The 19,628-nt window shown below is 42.6% G+C and overlaps 1 protein-coding gene across 1 annotated transcript; it reads left to right on the top strand.

Annotated features, from left to right (window-relative positions):
- The first annotated feature begins 388 nt into the window (after positions 1-388).
- On the top strand, positions 389-18,815 carry znf592 (zinc finger protein 592). The gene is made up of 9 exons (XM_006629031.3): positions 389-1,344; positions 5,631-8,029; positions 8,350-8,528; positions 10,030-10,203; positions 10,680-10,839; positions 11,337-11,621; positions 14,817-14,929; positions 15,379-15,526; positions 16,431-18,815. Exons 2-9 carry the CDS (start codon positions 5,651-5,653, stop codon positions 16,893-16,895), a joined length of 3,903 nt encoding a protein of 1,300 aa, XP_006629094.2. The 5' UTR covers positions 389-1,344; positions 5,631-5,650; the 3' UTR covers positions 16,896-18,815.
- The last annotated feature ends 813 nt before the right edge of the window (positions 18,816-19,628 follow it).

Consider the following 19,628-nt stretch of genomic DNA (forward strand, 5'->3'; position numbering starts at 1 on the left):
TTTAATAGTCCTAAACCTAGAGCTTTCCCCAGAAAGGGAGGACTTTGATACCGTAGATGTTTACAGATTTGTAATCTAATACAATAATTTTCACTGAAATTGTCATGTATTTTGTTTTCTCAGTTTGCACTTCAGAAAATGTATACATCTCTTGTTTTTCAGGTTGCCCATGACTTGCCTGTGTGTGTTAGCAGAAATATAATTAACTGCAAAACTACTATGAATTGTACTTAAACACTTATTTATGAGGACATATAACAGGTCTGGGAATCTGAATATTATTTAAATTGAGTATTTAAAGGACCGTATGTTCCACTATTTCGCTGAGAGAGAGCCTTGATTTTTAATCAGGCACAATGGAGGTCAACCCTTGCACTGCAGCCATTACAACATTCCCCTGGAGTGAAATGATTAAACAAGCACTTATTTCATTTTCATGCTAGTGGCAGTAGACCCAGTTAAACCAATACAACCCAGGCATATTTTAGGTGCTTTTTAGTTCTGTGTGGGCATGTTTTTCTTTTCGCTGGGCTGCAAAGAGCGTTGCTGGAGCTGTACTTAGGGTCCTGATAGCAAGAGCAGTAACTGAGCTTAATCTCTGACTGAGACAGGAAGGGCTGCGAGAAACGGGCGAAACTGGGAACAACATTTTTTTTTTTAAAGAAGTAAAGGAAATAAAGAAATCTGCGACTTCGAAAAGCATGAATGAACCGCTGAGAAACCGATGTTATTTCGGTGCATCCGCAGAGAAGTGAAAACTAAAACCAAATAAATTAGCTGAGCAAGTTAAAAACGATCGAAAAGGCCGTGCCTCGGGGGGGGGGTTAGAAAAATAATATATATATTTTTTTATCATTTCAAGTGATTACATTTGCATTCCACTGCTAACTTCTCGGTGTTCTCATGTCAACATGGACGGCGTCTACGTGTGAAACGCACGGAGAAACTTCTCTTTAAAAAAAAAAAGTAGACCCGAGCTAAATGACTTGGCGACAGAAAGCAGCACTTTGTAGACGTGATCGAAGTAGTTGGCAACAAATAATGAACATTAAATGCATATTGTTGTAGTTAGTTAAAATTTACAAGCGTCTCTCGGGGCCTTAAAAAGGTACGATATATGTGCAGCTGGGTTTTGGAGCTATTTTATTGAGGCGGGGAATAGAGCGATGATATGAACAGTGTGATTCTCACGTATTATTTAAAATTGTGATAATGGCAAGGGTCTGTCATGTCACCTCGCTTTAGTTTGGAATAATCGTGAAAATGTACGTTTACTCCAAGCCAGCAGCCATGCGATCACGTGAATCTGCACGTTTTCTACGGTGAATAAACAGGATCCAAATGGTAAATATGTCTCTTTTCTTGTTTTGCATAAAGTATCTACATTCGCAACTAAATACATACTTTGCTCTTTACCCTCTGGTGTGTGGCTTTGCAGCCTGCGCGTAGAATGAAACATCTGGGGTTTGTTGCTTTACTGTAACCAAAACTTCCCGGATTGTTCTGTTTGACGTTTCTTTAAAAGTCTTTTGCAAGTCGAGTTGTTGACGATGTTTTCACTCTTAAAAATCCTTTTATATTTTCTTGTTTATATCTTGGTTGTATGCAGTCTGTGAGCGGATTCGAAGTGCTTGCCTAAAACGCATAGTTCATGGACTACTGAAGAACTTAAGCAAATCTTTTTTTTGCTTTTCGTTCTCATTAAGGCTGCTGAAATAACTTGTCATAGAAAAATATTTAATCAGAATAAAACAATTTTTTTTTACGTAGGCCATCAAGTATGAATTTTTCTGGAAGTTGAACATATATATATATAGGCAACTTAAAACCTGCCTCGATTTTGTGTTTTGTGTAATATATTGCATTGCTGCTTTTTCTTGTGGTTGTAATGACATAGGCATGCTTCGTGTATTTTAATTCGTTTCTTTATGGATTTTTATGGCCCTATGGTCGTACTGTAATCGTAGTACAGACGTAGGAGTAAATATCTGGCAAAGGAACAACTGCTGTTTCTTCCAGATCTCGAAACTGCTGTAGAATATTCCTCTGGCGCGTTTTCAAGCACCTCCTCCTTGATAAACTGAGAAGCTGTTGTGCGAGAACACCACAACATCTGGGATTGGGGTTTCTGAACAACCGTAAGGGGGGACAACGCGTATGACTTGGAAACTAATGAGTTCTGTGAAACCGAAATCCTTCATGTTACATGTAGCATACTTCAAATCCCAGGTGTGGCCACTCAGCACTCTAAACTGGAAAAACTGAAGCCTTGAGATCAAGTCTTAGCAAGGATGGCTTGATCGATAAATCCACCGCCGTGCAGTATTTTGTGGTTAATCGCCACGCTTTTACTTTTTGTTCTAGAGAGAAGTGCACAAGTCATTACATATTCCTTTTTTCGTTCCAGGAAGTCGTTTTAGCATTTTTATTTTTAAGTTGCTCTCAGTCTGACAAGGTTTGCCACAGCTAAGGCAACGCTTTTGAGAGTTCAGAGAAATACAAAAAAAAAGTCCGTATTTAAGTTAAGTGCCCTGGAAACTCCGCAAACCCCGCAAACTGAGCTGATTTTTTTTTATTGCTTTGTCATGTGTTCATGCATGGGGTTGACTGTACCTTGTGCTTCAGCTGGGTGAATAAATCTGAAATCACTGAAAGGGTCCTTTCTCTTGTTTTGTCATGAAACTAAAAGTTTGTAAAACAGGGAAGCTTAAATCATACCATTGAAGCTTTTCCTGTTCCTTTAAATACCAGAGAAGCATTGTTTTGTATTTTGCCTGTCATTTAATCAGTTTCCTAAGTCTTTTTTTCCATTGTTGCTACATTTCATTGGTTTACAGATGGAATGGAAAATGAAATTGTCATGCCATGCTTTTTTTTGTCCAGTGGTGAAAAATTAAAAAGTTCCAGCACTCCTGTCCTTTCCTGCATGGCACCCGTGGGTTCAGCTTGCAGAGCTCACAGGCTCTTTCTGCAGCTGTGTGTCTCTGCTTGGACAAGGATGATTGAAAAGAAAGATATAAGCCAATTTCTCAGAATCCGGGTAGCTGGGAATTAAATACGTGGGAAGCAGAAAAATAGAAAAGACTTCAAAGATACGCACATCTACTTGCTGTAACAGATTTTTTCGCAGTAAATAATCTCTGTTTTGTTAAAAGTAACCAGAACTGCAGGTTTCAATTTAGTAATCCACTTGTGCTTGCTTCCTAAGTGTTTAGTAGACATTTTACGCCTGCATTCGCCTACTGTAGGATGGAGAGGTTACATAAATGTGGGCTGTATTATGATGAATATTGTTTTAGTTTGTTTGATGTTTTAATCTACCGATTATCTTGTTATCTTTTTCTGGTGTTTGTTTTATAGAGTGTTCTGAGCATGGTGTTGACCTGTATGCTACTGCTTCTGTAACAGAGAGTATGATGCCTTCTTATACAGGTTATGTTTTTTTTTAAAGAAGTAGGTCATGATTTAGCATAAATAGTGAAGGTGTGTCCACAATGATTGTCAGTGTGGAAAAGCTATAAGAAAACTACAGATAAATTGGAGTTCTTGTACTTGTTAAAAAAAAAACAAGACATGCTGGATGTGTAAATCAAGACCTGTGCCAATTAAATTATTTTCACAGAAGTGATTCTTTTTGAAACAGGTGTCTTCATCTCCACTCTCCTAACAAAGCTCTTTTGTGATTGTGATTCACGTTCTCTCCTTTTCTATTTATTGCTTCTAGTCTGCTGTCTTTCTCCTCATGAGTGTTAACCGTCTTTCACGCCTTTGCTAGCGTGCAGGCTGAACGAGCTGGGCTCGTTCTTTTGCACTTTGTAGCAACAGGTGTTGGGGATCCTTGTGAGAGCAGAGGGAACTTTGTGACAGAGGCACCGCTGCAATTTGCAGCAAGTCTCCCTCATCTTTTGTGCTCTGGTCAAGGCAGAGAATAATAATAATAAAAATAATGATTGCTTACACTTATATAGCGCTTTTCTGGACACTCCACTCAAAGTGCTTTACAGGTAATGGGGACTCCCCTCCACCACCACCACCACAGAATGTGGTGGCTGTGAAGACCAGGGCTTAGACATCTGTACAAAAGGAATCCGATAGCAGATCAGAACAGCTCAAGGGAAAGAGGAAGTAAAGCATTGTTCCTTAACCTATTCTTGAGCATTCTGAAACTTCACTGGGAAAATGAGAGATTCCTGCCATGGATCTGAAAAAAACAAAAACAATTGTGAACTCTAAAACCTACACAAGACTGACATTAATTCAAAAGCAAGAATCGGAGCTCCAGTGTTGTAGTCAGGGTGTGTGGGTTTTGCCGTTTCAACTGTAAAGTCAGTACAGTCTGTGTTGTGTACATGCAGATCCCTTTCAGTGCACATTTCCTGCTAAAGACTGAGCTGTCCCACAAAAGTCTGGACAAGAGCCAGGGCTGTGCTGACAACAAGATAATATGGTTTTGTTTCGCTGTAGATTGAAATTGGGTGCTAAAACATTGGCGAAATCTCCTTTTGAGCATTTCTTGGGGAGGAAAAAAGTGAAGGTGATAATGCAGTTCATTTTTAACATTTCAACTGTCACTAAAAAATCCGCCGAGCTAAAAAGGCTGCAGAATCTGGTTGGTGGTGCTGCATGGAGTTAAATCCTGCAGCTGATGATGCTGTACAGAAAATAGCTGCAGTAACCGTTTTTCGAACGTGGAGACAAAGGGCTGGCTAAGTTCTTGCATTTAATCTTTTTTTGTGCTCTTAAAACTAAATCGCCTGTAATATTGCATAAATAAAGAAGGTCGTCTTTCTTAATTAAAAGGATGAACTGTACAGTAAAGGTCACTGGAAAATTTGCTTAACTTTCCGGAGGTTTTATTACATTCTTTGTGTGATAATTCATACACAGTGAACTTGCTGCAGGCTTCCACATGCTTTCTGCGAGCAACAGTCATCGGGACCTGTATCTGGGAAAAGGCAAAACCTTTTTTAACTTGTTTTTTTGCCACTTCAAAATGAGAGATATCCCTGATATTGAAGGGCATGCAGGTATAATAAAGGAAGGATATGTGAGATTTAATTATTTCACTGATTTGTTAAGGTATTTGTAAATAAGTAAAAAGGTTTTTGACTACATTTTACACCTGAAATCATGTGTTCTGTTCATATTTTATATGGTGTAAGGGCAGTGTGGTTCTAAATTGTATTGTTCGTTTTTTAATGGGGAGCATTATGATCCAGTATTGGGTTTTACCAAATTGCAATTCATGGAAATTCTGATATCTGGGATTTCTATTCTAAAATGACGTTGAGACCAGACACTAACATTAAATCATATAATGCAGTGTTGCAGTTCGGATCGCTAACAATGAGTGTAAACATTTTATTCTTCTGTGTGTGACAGAAGTAGTTCTTAATTTAGCAGGCAGTCACAATAAATGTTAATTTCCAAAAAGTCAGGTGCGAATTCTGCTGATCTGGTCTTGATGAGTTTGTCAGGTTGGAAAGGACATTTTCTGGATTCACTTCTCTTTTTTGTTTAAATAAATTGATTACACAATTGTTGATTAGACAATAATAAATATAGTAGGGCAGTTTGTTTACTGCAGAATATGTTACTGTTCTAGTAATATTATGTTTTTTAAATTGCAGGTTTTTCTAGGTTTCCAAACATGGGTGACATGAAGACCCCAGATTTTGATGACCTTTTGGCTGCTTTTGACATCCCTGATGCCACCAGCTTGGATGCCAAAGAGGCTATTCAGGCCAGCCATGATGAAGCTGAGGGTCATTTGAAACCTGCTGGAATATGCATGGACGAGAACATATCTGTCCACCATGCGATCCCAGCCCCCGACGTCCCTGCGGTCAGTGTGATTGTGAAGAACACCAGCCGCCAAGAGTCCTTTGAGTCCGGTTCCGAGAAGGACAGTGGTCACCTTGGACACGGCCTGTTACATAATGGGTTCCGGAGTTCAGGAACCATCGCGGATCCCCACCACATGGGCCAGAGCAGCTGTGGGAAGTTTGAGCCACCCTTCATGAACGGGGATAACCCGAGAGGCTTCTTGGAGAAAGTGGACACCCTCCAGGCTGAAAGGGAGACGTCCTTGTCCCAGTTTAGTCCCATCTCGAGCCCTGAACCCGAGGAATCCCAGGATAACGGAATCGACGGGAGACCACCACAGGAAGAGAGACCTTATTTCCCCGCTGCTCCTATGTTTGTGTCTGCCGAGCGCTCAGTCCTGGACAGTCTGAGAAAGGTCCCGGAGTACAGCATGTTTGACCAGTGCTCTAAGAGAGAACCAATGAATGAGGCTGGAAACTGCTTTGAAAACCAGGAAAACAGCCAATCGGAGGAGTTTAGGACACCACAGAAAGGGGAAGACGGCATCAAAGAAAATGTTAAAAGGGCCAGCTTTCTTGAAAGCCCCCTGTTACCCTTTGATGATCTTCACAGCAATAATGTTGGTCAGCCAAAGAATTCTTTTTTCACTGAGACTAGCTTAGGCTCCTCCATTCCGCCTCGCCAGCGCATCAAACCAGCCAACTCCAAGCTGTCGTCCTGCCTGGCAGCGCTGGTGGCACTGAACGCCAAAAAAGTTGCAGAGGTTCCAAAAGAGGAGGAGCTGCCCATATCCAGAGACCCCTTCGTATCGGTAAAGGAGCGTGTGAAGGCTAATCCTAAAGTGCCCAAGTCTCCAAAGAGCCCAAGGAGTCCCCTGGAGGTAGTGAAGCGATCTAACAAGCAGCCAGACAGTCCGATGAGTGTCTGCAGTGACAGCAGTGGCAAAGCATCTCCTTCTCTGGCGGCCGGTTCCCCTCCTGCTATCCCAAGAGTCAGAATAAAGACCATCAAAACCTCTTCTGGGCAAATCAAGCGAACTGTCACCAGTGTGTTACCCGATTCGGAGCTGGAAGAGCTCCAGTCTCCCCCTGAAATGTCCCCAGCCCAGTACATAGCTGGCGATGAGTTGACATCCAGGCCCGCAGCCAGCACACCCCCTTCTCACGGTGTTACCAGTGAGATTGTTCTTGAAAACGGAAGGAGTAAAACCAACCACAGAAACACACCCCCGGTTTCTGCACCGCCGCCACCTGTGGCAGCTTCAAAGATCACATGTGTCAAATCAGAAGGGACTCCTAACAAGAACGCCACATCGCACCCTTCAGCGCCCTTTCGGAAAGCCAGCAGTGCCATCATGAGGGTTGTGAATGTCGTCCAGCAGCAGGAGCAAAAACGGCAGAAGCCCGCGATGGTCCAGGTGGCCAGCGCTGCCAACAGCAGCCTCCTTCCAAAAGCTGTCCACTTGGCCAACCTGAACCTGGTCCCTCACAGTGTTGCTGCCTCGGTCAGTGCGAGATCCACGACCCCGCGCCAGAGCCCGTCCCAGCTTGCCTCTCCCATGGTGTGCAGCTCAGTTCCTCTGGTGCACCAGATCAAAAAAGCTGCCCCTCAGCTCCCACCCTCGGTTGCGCCCAGTGGGGCTGTAGGGACCTTGAACAGACTCTTAAATGCGGCCAACCCTGTGCCATCCTACATTCCTAACCTCTGCCCGCCCCCAGAGTGTAACATCCGATTGCCGGCACGGGGCTATCGCTGCTTGGAGTGTGGGGACTCCTTCGGGCTGGAGAGGAGCCTGGCGTACCACTATGGCAGGAGAAGCGTGCACATCGAGGTGGCCTGCATGCACTGTGCGAAGACCCTGCTGTTCTTTAACAAGTGCAGCTTGCTGGCGCACGCCCGGGAGCACAAGAACAAAGGGATTGTGATGCAGTGCACCCAGCTCTTCATGAGGCCCATCTCCTCGGACCAGATGTTCCTGCCCGCTCCCGGCAGCTCCTGCGCCCCCGTAGTCCCCCAGGCCACGCAGCTCGTTGCTGGCTCTGTGGCCCAAGCAAGTCCTACCAAGAGCCAGCCGGTCATGCCTTTGTACCCAGACAGAATCATTCGGCACGGCCTGAGGTGCCTGGACTGCAGCAAGCAGCTTTCCGATTACCCTTCCCTTGCAGGTCATTACCAGAGGTCCTCGGAGAACACGGAAGGCCTGGTAGGTGGACGTTTCATGTTGTATTGAGAAAGGCATTGCAACACTTTGATTTTTTTATTTTTATTCTTGAGCTGTCTCCCTCTGCTTTTGGATTGAATCTGTAGCAAGTAGTAGAAATGGGTTTTAGCTGAATGGGTGCAAAGGGTGGGAGTTACCAAAGGGGGGAAAAAAACAACGAAAACAAAAACAGGGCTGTTTTTTTTTTTCTGCTAGCCTTGAGGTTGTGTAAGGCTTCTAATGATTACGTGCTCCACGACGTGTGTGACATGACTGAGCGCTGCAGTGCAGTTTGCTTGTTTGTGCCTCCTCATCTTGTGCAGACATGCCAAGTGTGCATGATGATGCTGCCGAACAAGTGCAGCTACAGGGCTCACCAGAGAATCCACGCACACAAGTCGCCTTACTGCTGCCCCGAGTGTGGGGCTGCGAGCCGCTCGGCAGACTTCCAGAAGCACGTCAAGGAGAACTGCCTTCACTATGCGCGCAAGTTTGGCTACAAGTAAGTAAGCTAGCACATGGAGCTTTGGTGACAGCTTGGAGGGGGAAACAGTCATTCAGGGCAGTTGGATGTTTAGTTAACTTTGCTGTTAATTGTGGCTTAGGACTAAGGTTTTGTGTGATCGTCGTTCATTTAGTTGATTTAGGCTCCCTACTTGCTGTAAAGAGAGCAAAGAAATCATCCGTTTTCGCAGTGTCCCAGAATCCTTTTTTTGCTTAATTATGTAGCCATTGCACATCGAACCGCATGTCTGTTTGGTGCGTACTGTATTGGAACTAAGCGTGGGAATAGCGGACGGAATTGGTATGTAGTGCAGAATTCAAATGACAGAGGAGTATATTTTGTGTAGACAATAAACTTTGTGAAATATTGAAGTGTATGATCAAGTGTTGACATGGCCCAATGTGATTTGCTGCCCGGCAGCCAATCCCATATACCGTGCGCCTGTCAGAAACTGATGTTCGCCAGCACTGCTCAGAAACCGCTCAGCAGTTAATTTCATATGTTTTGGCACTGCCTAAAAAATCAACAATTTCAGTTTCAACTGTTGGGAACACAGTTGGGAATTTTAGGCTAGATCATTTTCCACCTTATTCTTCAACACTGACCACTCATTTTTCATCCCACCTTGTAATAAAATCTGCAGTTTTTACTGCTGCTCCTCCGACTTAAATAATCTTACCTTATTTGCTATGGGAAGAACAGAGAAACGGCATCACATGATTGATGTCTTAGCTTATTGACACAATATGCTCCTCTTAAGAAATATAGTGGCTGTTTAACAGATCGATTGATTTCAGTGTGCTTGGAATCCCTTTTTTACTTGCCTTCACTCAGATGGTGTTGAGCCCCTGCTGTTGATGAACTCTGTTAAAGATATGTATCTGATGCTGCAGGTAGTGGTTTACATTTCTGTTCAGTTATTCACTGTTCTTAATGAATATATACATTTCATCAGGTATATGTATCATTTGGTATACAGTCATATGTATGTCCCTTTTATTTTGTTCTTACAATGTGTGGGAGAATGAAAGGAAGCTGTTAGGCAAACATTAGTGTTCCGAACAATGTATTCATCTGTCTGCGTATTTTCTGTAATAATGAATCGTGCTTACGTGTGCATGTTTGCTTAATGCAATTTGCATTGTATGCCTACTTTATTCTAATACATCTGTTTCCATAGTTATTTCCAGTATTGCATCATTTCATAACAAAAGCCCCGACAGTGAGCTCAGCAGCGTGTATGCATCTCTACAGAAAGGACCCTTGCATCATAGTTCATCTGACTGTGCAGAAAGGAAAGAATTATGGGGCATTAAAAAGCACCTTTTTGTATAGATTGAATTGCTCATGATTGAGCGGGTGGGTGATCAGTATCAGACCTCTCTTTTTTTCCCCCTTCAGCAGAATTGCACCTTGAGCTCCTCGAAGTAACTGTAGTGGAATTGAGACAGAATGCTGGTCTGGTTTCTTTCAGTTGGGCCTGCTTGTGTTCTTGCAGGTGTCTTCACTGTGACGTTATCTTCATGTCCTTTTATGTTCTGAAGTCTCACATTGAGGAGAAACACTGCGAGGTGTTTTTCAAGTGCTCCATCTGTCCGATGGCGTTTAAATCTCCCGACAGCAGCGTAGTGCACATTAAGAACAAGCATGAAACTTCCAAGGCAGCGCCCCAGTAAGTCAAACGTACGGCTAACTGCATCTCTGCATCTCCGTCCACACCTCTTTCCTACCTTTATAAAGTTATTCAGTATTGCATATTTACAAACAAACCATGAACCTTGTGGTTATTGTGTCCATCTGCCAGCACGCGCAAACTATTGTGTTGTCTATTATTGGGATGCCTAGTATGTTTTGCTTGCAACAATTAATATTTAGAAAATTATCAATGCTCTTCTAACAAGGTGATAATTCGTTCTAAGATGTCTTTCAGATGAAGAGTTCAATTAGCATGTTGATAAGGGATGGATGTGTTTGATGTTAAGATTACACATATTTAATATTTTGAGCTAATTTGTGCCTGTTATTCAACTTTTGTGTATATAGTGCACTTGAGCAACTGAAATTCTTTTAATGTAATTAAAAGTTATCTTTTCACTCGTTTGAATGCATTTTACAGTGGTTGATTTAACAAGGTTCTTCGTGTTGCAGGCTCATCTACAAATGTTCCTGCGAAACGGTTTTTAAAAAGAAGAAGTTATTATTCCAGCACTTCCATCAGAACTCCAGTAAGCTGCTTGTTTGTGTGTTCAAGTGCCCAGAGTGCCAGCTGGTCTTCATACAGAAACAGCTGTTGATGCAGCATTTCAAGGTTTGTAGTGCCACACAAACCTTGTTCTGGGTTGCCTTCACACGTGGCAGGAATCTCTGAGAACCTTTTCCCAGCTGACTTGCTGAACTGAAGGCATCTCACACCTCTCTCTGCTCTCTCTCTCTGCTCGTTTCTACATTGACTCAAACCAACGTTTTTTTCTAATTTAGTTTCTGTATAGAAAATGCTTGGAATCAGAACTGAATGCCTAACCTTAAACGTTGATTGAGACTGAGGGGATATTACTAGGAGTATTGTTGTGGCTTTTATATTTTAGGGTCACATAGTAATGATCTTCTGGTGGTGTGTTATTTAAGGCTGAATTATAATTGTGGACTGAAGCACTTTGACAAAAGAGTCATATTTTAACTTTTATATAAACACCGAGGATGTCCAGGGATGTGTCTTGCTCGGTTGATGCCAGATACGGAGTTATAAAACTTGCAGGTTTCCGTCTTTCCCGTCCTGCAGTATTTTAAGTCAAGTCTTTTTCTCAGGTCGTCCACGATGGGGTGTATAAAACGGCCGCGGACGAAAGTGTGCACCTCGCGCCGGAGGCTGTTCCGGGGAGCCAGGGAGTCGTGCCGGTGAATGGGCAGCCGAAGGTCAATAGCCCCCCTAAACACGCTGCCCCCCCAGCCAGCAAAAAGGAGAGGCCTGCGGCGCAGAAGGCGGCCAGCAAATTCAGTTTAAAGAATGCGGGCTGGACCTGTGGGGACTGCTTGCACTGGCTACCTGATCGAGAGACCTATGTGTCTCACATGAAGAAGAGTCACGGAAAGGTACTTTTTCCCCCCCCCCTTCTTTTGTCTCGCTAGTGAGGCCGCCTGCCCGACACATGATTGGGCTAAGCGTGATTGTGCAGACGCCAGCAGTCTGCCATTAGCTAGTGGTGACTGGGATCCTCCACGTGGGAGCAGGGCAGAGATCTGGCTGCAGAAGGGATGGTGATGGATGAGGACGTTGCTGTTGTACCCTTGAGTGAGGTGCTTCAATCGGATTGCACAGCAACACCCAGCTGTATTAGTAGAGGCAGACAGGACAAGAAACCAAAGTTTTGTTGACCTAAACTGGTTGATGAAAGGCATCAATACTTTAAGTGAAGTGTTTGACAATGATCTCTGTTCTCTTCCTAATTCTTATTTCATGAAGCCTTCTACCGTGCAGACTTGTGTTGTTTGCATTAGAATATTTTGCCACCTTCTCATTTAGAAGTCGATTGATCCTTCCTTTTCACTGTATGGCTCTGAAATTCATAACTGTCTACATTAATGTGTAAATATTTTTCCTCCTGCTCCACCATTACTTTCTAATAGTTGAATTGGACAGTATACAAAGGTTTGCATGTATGCATGCATACCTTTAGCCTATTGTTGTCTACATCCGATGTGCTTTATTTTGGCAAAGTTTCAGTTTGACATTTGTTGCATACTCTTTATCCTCATGGTCTTGTTGATATGTTGCTTTGTTTCTGTTGTCACAGGTCTCGCGGTGGATGTTCCAATGTGTCCATTCGTTTCTAGAGTAACGTCTCTAATTCGTGCAACTACACCGCTGTGTCGGCTTGTCATTGCTCTAGCACCATCTGTACAAACTCCGACACATTTTATCCAGTCGATGCCATTTTCTTCGATAAATTCATTTAGAAGCTGAAATATGGGCTCTCATGTAGTTCCTGTTGGTAGCGGCTTACAGAACAGAAAGTGCTCATGGGAGGTACCCTCAAACTCGTATCTAACGTAAACGAGCAAATTGGCCAAACCGACGACATTTACAGACTCACCTGATTGCAGTGAAAAGCATCTGCTCATCTTAACGAGCTCTATCAGCGTACTTTTGACATCATCCACCATATCAATAATTCTATGAGTGGCTGTGTCTTTTAGAGGGGGCAGCAGGTCGAGCTGTTTAGCAGCTTTTTCTCCACACATAATATGTGTCAGCTCTTTTGCCAATGGTAAACAAAGTTCTTCACAAGTAGTGTGGGGCTTACCTGGTTTAGCAATCCGCAAGCTTGCGTTTTTCCCTGTTTCCGTTTCAGGAGTCCATCTCGGAAGTTAAAAGAAGTTTTTATTTCATGCGCATGGGTGCGAAACACAGAGACGCTCAGTGTATTTTTCTCAAATTAACCTAGAACAGTTTGTTATCCATCACGCTTTCCTGTGCTCACAAGATTGCCAGCGTTCGTAGCACGCATTGTTCCAAAGTCACACACATTCTCCTACCTCCCCATTTGCTGGAGATAACTTTTTTTTAAAATACAATTGGTCACTTATGTTCGTAGCACGCATTCCTATAGAATGGTGTATAATTACATAGTAGCTCTTGTGTCCACTCAAGCATTATCACGAGCTGTATCGTAGTACGTAGGCTGCATATTCGACACATATTAAAATAGAAAATATGAAAACCCGTCCCGATTATTCATTGCACGCGTACCATAGTTTGAGAACCACTGATTTAACTAAATGTGTTTAAGGACTAAAATAAACAGGGTCTTCAAACAGTACATCATACATTTACTTAAAGAGCATATGCGACTCCTTGTAGATGGTTTTGTATGAGAATCATCTTATACTTTTCTTACTCCATTTGTAATATTGATGGTACTTCTATCCATATTGCAACATAATGAAACAAGTAGGAAGTGTAGCGTCTATTTTGTGAGTGATCTGAAGACTGATCCATGTGTATTTCTTCTTAATGATGACCTGCTGAGTGGTTTTAATGCAATGCAATGCAATTTAAAATTTTATTACTGGGTTTTACAGCCACAGTGAAATTATCCTTAAACTCTGTATTGAACCCATTATGGCCACATTGCACTTCTGGCTAACGATGAATGCTGTTCAGTTCATGGTAGCAATTCACATTGTCATCTGCTGAATTAAATAGTGCAGGTTCAGAGCTTTGGATCTGGTCTCTGCTTTTCCAGGCCAAGTGTCTGTGAGTTTTCGGTGAACAGCGTTGTTAGTTTTACTTTATTTGTATACATGTTCTTTTTATGTAATTCCTTGTAGTTTTGTTGTTATGCATGTTTTTTCCTATTTTAAAAAATAAACTTGATCCCAATATAAGAAGCTTTGTCTGTAAGACATGCATCATGCATGTCACACAGAATATTAGCATAAGCAGTAATAATTTAGTCTCTAATTTAATCATCTTATTATTTGGTTTGGGGTTTTAGGTTTCAGTTTTGAACTTGAGCATTGTTTCTTAGATCATTTATAGGTTTTGGACATTTACTCTATTGGAAAAGCAAGTGGATTCCTTTTCTACGGAATTTAGTCTGTCCATTATACATTTAAGCAGTAAAATTGTATTCAGGTCTCGCATTAGGGAACAGATGGTTCTCTGCCTCACTTATTACGCTCTTGATTGTGTAACATAGCTAAAATAGACTTGTCCCACATTTTCATCAGTTAATGCATTTTGCCTGAGAATAACATTCATCATATTTTCAGGGAACTTGATTAGAATTTTAAGCGAGTCCCTGATTGAAAGCCATGAATAAGGCCTTCGTACTCATTCTGCTTCTCCCCATTACGATTAAACCCAATCCAGGAAGAACAGCTCAGTCTCAAGAAGTGTTTGAGTTCTTTCGTTATGCAGATATTTCAGAGTAATGTAACTGTAATAAAAGTGTCACAGGAGCAGTTATCCACCGAATGCAACTTCTGTGCAGTGATGCTGTAAGCAGCAATGAATGGGCATTTAAAGAAACAGGCTATGTTTCTTCATCTTGCAGATAGTTTTTTTTCTTAAAACATAGACTTGTTAATTAGTAATAATAACATTTTCTGAAGCGCTTTTAAAGATGAATTTCAAGGACAGAGGCCACGATTATGTTTCGGAATCAAGTACTTACCCTTGTAATAAAAAATGTAAGTGGAGATTTCAAATCTAAATGTTCTGCTTTTTCAGTTTTCTTTGTAGCTCCTTTTCTTTAATCTTATCTTCTCTCTCGGTGCCGCCAGTCAATGAAGAGGTATCCCTGCCGGCAGTGTGACAGGTCGTTTAATTCCTCCACCAGTTTACGACGACACATTCGCAACGACCACGACGGAAAGAAGAAAAGCTACACCTGCTGGTGAGTTTCACAGCCTCGCCAGCCTGGCTTCGCAGTGCGGTGGGAATGCACTGGGGCCGCAGCGGGGGTCGGTCATGGCTTCCTTCTTCCTGCCACAGAATGAGAGGGATTGCGTTCTGCTTTTGGTTTTGATTTACGTGTTGTGGAACCTTGGCTATTGTGAAGCCAAGTCATTTATTTTGAGAAATGATTTTAAGTTTTCAGTCAGTATTCAATTTCGGGTATTAACGGAGAACCTGGCGTATGGTTTAGGGTGAAAGGTGAAAAATCCCATCTGAGCACAGTCCTGTTTTTTTCGCCCTTTTCTGATTCCGTGTTCAGTTCCGTCTTGTTGGCTTAGGCTGCTGTTATTGCACACCAGTTCGTAAGCATGTATCTCTGTTCAGCGTGCATTTAAAGTCATACATGAGATCGCGTGTAACCGTGCTTCATTTTTTATATGGATTAAGGTACTGCACAGATGAGAAGAGGACGTTCACGAAACACTTCATGCTGAAGAACCACATTAGTCTGATGCATGGAATTAAAAACCCAGACTTCAGCCAGATGTCAAAACTAGCCCCTCCAGACAACAGCCAGAATAAAAACTCTGCAGAGGTAGTATGACTCTTTTCTTCACACTTATCCCTCACATAGTTCGGGAACTTCAATGGGTGTTTTATCATGGTTCACTATTTGATTTTCTTTAGCGGCCAATTTTTTTCCCCTTTCTTCCTTGCATATATAGTGCTATTCTGAAAGCTAAAAATGAATCCCTAGGAATTAAATATAAATGTTAATCTTGTGTGAATGCTGCAGTTTCCCTCACAGGATCAATAAAGTATCTAACATTAGCAGTGAAGACAACACCCTGGGTCTCCATAAAAGTTCTTTATCTTAAAATTGCTTATCTTTTGATAATTTTTTAAGCAACAGCATAAATGGTTTTTAACCTATTTTTAAAATCTAAGTTTAGATGTCGACATTCTAACAAGGCTCTGCAATATTTTTTGGTTTCTTTGTACAATGTTAAAGCTCTTTGTTTTATACAAAGATCTTGGATTATTTTTAGAAGTATTTTTAAAAATAGGCTTATATGACATTCAGCACTTTTTCTTTTAGATCGCTCATAAAGTTATAATTAATAAAAGTGTACACTTGAGAAGTTGGCATCTTGGATGCTGTTCCTCCCATATTAGAAGTGTGGTCTCGGACAGAGCGATCCAGTGTCTGACCTCTCACTGACCTCTCTAGCTGGTAACCCATGCGAAAGCCTTGAAAGCCTTTGTATTTGTGTTTTTCAGAAGGAAGTGCAGGTTAGTTCGGGTTATTTTGCGGCCGTGCTGGCAGAGAGGGATACAGTATGTGAACCATGGATTGGGTTAAAGGGTGTGTGACTGGTTGGTTAACGAGGTCAGGATTTCACTCTCTGAAACCACCCGTGCGAGCTGTGAGGCCCGTCCTTCCTCCCGAGCCTCGTCCCTGCTGGGTTGAGTGATGGTTCTGAATGTTTCGGCCCTAGGCACACGTGGCCAAGAGAACCGCTGAGGCAGCCTTTCCGGGAGGAGCGGGGGACGCCGCCCCGGCTGCCTCTCCCGCCAAGAGACTGAAGCCGCAGTACAGGTGTTCCAAGTGTGGCTACTCCACGGAGGACAGCGCCGACTTCCAGGGGCACATCCCTCAGCACAAGACGGACGAGAGCACCTCCCAGTGCCTGCGCTGCGGCCTGTGCTTCACCTCCCCGCTCTCCCTCAGCCGGCACCTCTTCATCGTCCACAAAGTCAAGGAGCCGGACGAGGAGGACGAGGGGGACCGGGCGGAGCCGGGGGCGGACAGCAGGGACGCAGGCCCACTGGAGTCGGGGGGAGCGGGCGGGCCGCGGTCCGACGACTGCGGCGCGGCCTCCGAGGGCGAAGCTGCGTGTGGCGCTCGCCGGCGGGCTCACGGAACGCCGGTTCGGGCGGAGGAAGCAGGACCCGAACAGTGAGCGAGAGAAGTGGTCGACACAAAAGCTGCTACGAGCTCCACGCCATGGGGCAAACAAGGACGCTGTAACCGCTGTGTGTCTCTGAGCAGCTTTCACATTTGGTACTTCAGTTCCCTCCTCTTCTGTGTGGTGTTATAAGGCCTGAGAACATGATGAGACATGTTTCTGGTGCATTTGAGCTTTAACCTCAGAGAAATCCAGGTACAACAAAATGTAAAAATTAAGTTAATGTTCCAATAATAAGGCTGAAATAATCATGTCTGCTTAGAATATATATTTATATATATTACTCAATTATGTAAGTTGAAATTGAAAAGAGATTGCAGTTATTTTTTTACGTTTGCCCATACCCTATCCCTAAAGGGCTCTCAATAACTTTTTTTTTTAATATGTAAGCTCTTCGGCACATTTGTTGTAAAACCTCAAAGTGACAGAAAGTTACAGTGCTTTAAGACCTATATCTGGAAAAGAACATTGAAACAGTCTCTTTGTGCTTTTCAGACTCCCGCACTCTGACTGAGCAGTAAGACCAAATGATATTCAGTACAACTTAGGTTTTCACACATCCCCCATGTTAAGAATAACTAGCTGGCAGTTTGTAGAGGAGATACATTTTCCTGCCCACTCCATACCAAAACTCCTTTCTTGTAACCAAAGTGGCATATTTCCATGCAGGATAAATGTGCATGAATTCCAAACTTATTACTTCTGTTATAACATAACAAATATAAACTCACGTTTACCACATAAGGTGTTGATTGGACAGTGGCTCCTCAAGGTTCTGTGCTGCCAGTGTTTTAGACCAACTATCTTCATTTACATAAAATTATGAATTACAAATGTGAGAGGAAATGTTGCTAGTGTACCACTGGTATTCATTCAAATGTGTGGTACAAATTCACAAGTTTCCAGATTCAGTCTGCCTGATAACTTTTTTTAAGGTTTTCTTATTCAAAGAAATTATGACATTTGTTGATCAAATACTTTTTGTGTAGAGGACAAAAAAAAAACTGATCAGGTACATCAGCGAATGCGTTGATGAATCCAGTTTGGGACTGAGTTTAAATCGGTTTACAAAAAAGACTGAAATTGTGTTGAGCTTGAGATTTTTTAGTCCTGGCAGGAAATAAGATGCAACATTTAAGTATTGATGTTTGAATGCAGGAGAGCGTGAAAGTCACGATGTGCTTTGGTGAACGAGAACTTTATAGTCATTTCTACCTTCATGAAGCACACTAAGTGCGTGGTGGCAAGATGTTTTTAGGGGAGGTCATTGTACTGTATTGTTGCCATTTAAATGAAAAAAGATTCTCTAAATATCCTATCTCCCATATTACTCAATTTTATAAATTACTTTGGAGATGTATATTTATAGTCATATTGACTTTTTTCATGTGAACTTCCTATTTAAGTGCTGTATACCTTGTGCATTTCTTTCCACATGTTTCTAAGTGTTCCTTTTTTTTCTCAAATCCAGAACGCTCCTACTGTTTACTTAAAAGAGGCTAATTTAAAATATTTATCTTGATGAATTGAGATAATGCTCTTTCCAATTTCAGTGTTTTTTTATATACAGCCTGTAAAAAGGAACATTTGTACTTTTTTATAATGTGTACAGTAGCTTAGAGAACCTTGTACAGGCAGCCCTGGGAGGAGAGCTGGTCCCAGGTCATCACGTATGTATTTAACCTGCGTTGGCCTCTGTGCCTTGCTGTATTGTTTACTTCAGATTACTGCAAATAAAAAAAACACGTCAGAAAAAAGTGTCCTTTGCATAATCTTCTCCCTGTGTGTTTAAAAAGTCTCTTGCTGCCAGAAAGAGCATTATTTCAGTGATTTGGGCGTGTTTTGGATTTTTCAATTTTTCAGGCTTCTTCTGAAATCTATGCATGTTTCGTATTAAAACACGTTTTTTCCAAAGATGTTGTGAACCATCCCTTTTTTCTGTTTTTGTTTTAACACTAGCCAACACATCACCTTTAACAACAGCAAGTCTAGGATAGGAACTGAAAACAAAACAGCTGTGATTACATATTGTAGGATTGCAGTTCTTAGCAGAACCCCAGACTCGTGTCCTGTGGGGATATCTGGTCCAATTGTGGTCAGTCCTGTCATTCGGAAAGAAGGTTTGCGGGAAATGCAATCTTGCTTAGTGCAACAATGTTGTTTGTTCCTTCTTTGCCAGCAGCCATATCGCCCTGCAACTCACAACTGACAGCCCACTGAAGCTCAGCAGGTGTGAGCCTGGTCAGTACCTGGATGGGAGATTCCTGGGAAAAGGTAAGGTTGCTGCTGGAAGTGGTGTTAGTGGGGCCAGCAGGGGGCACCCTCTGGTTTGTGGGTCCTAATGCCCCAGTATAGCAATAGGGACACTATAATGTAAAAAGACGACATCCTTCGGATGCTTCTGGCTTTCTGCGGTCATCTTTTGGAAAGAGTAGAGGTGTTACCCTGGCGTCCTGGCCAAATTTCCCATTGGCCTTTATCAATCATAGTCTCCTATTAATCCCCATCTCTGACCTGGCTTCATCACTGTTCTCCTCCCCACTGATAGCTGTGTGTGGTGAGAGTACTGGTGCACTATGGCTGCCGTCGCATCATCCAGGTGGAGCTGCACATTGGTGGTCAGTGGAGGGGATCCCCATTGCCTATACAGCCAGCAACCATATCACCCTGCAGCTCACAACTGGCACCTCAGTGAAGCTAAGCAGGTGTGAGCTTGGTCAGTACCTG

The sequence above is a fragment of the Lepisosteus oculatus genome, chromosome 5, assembly GCF_040954835.1.
Source record: "Lepisosteus oculatus isolate fLepOcu1 chromosome 5, fLepOcu1.hap2, whole genome shotgun sequence".
NCBI lineage: Eukaryota > Metazoa > Chordata > Actinopteri > Semionotiformes > Lepisosteidae > Lepisosteus > Lepisosteus oculatus.

Bases quoted from the DNA above. Each gene is read 5' to 3' on its own strand.
- znf592 (XM_006629031.3), top strand. From the start codon at position 5,651: ATGGGTGACATGAAGACCCCAGATTTTGATGACCTTTTGGCTGCTTTT. The intron at 8,529-10,029 runs GTAAGTAAGCTA...GTGTTCTTGCAG, and splicing joins GCGCGCAAGTTTGGCTACAA to GTGTCTTCACTGTGACGTTA. The intron at 10,204-10,679 runs GTAAGTCAAACG...TTCGTGTTGCAG, and splicing joins ACTTCCAAGGCAGCGCCCCA to GCTCATCTACAAATGTTCCT.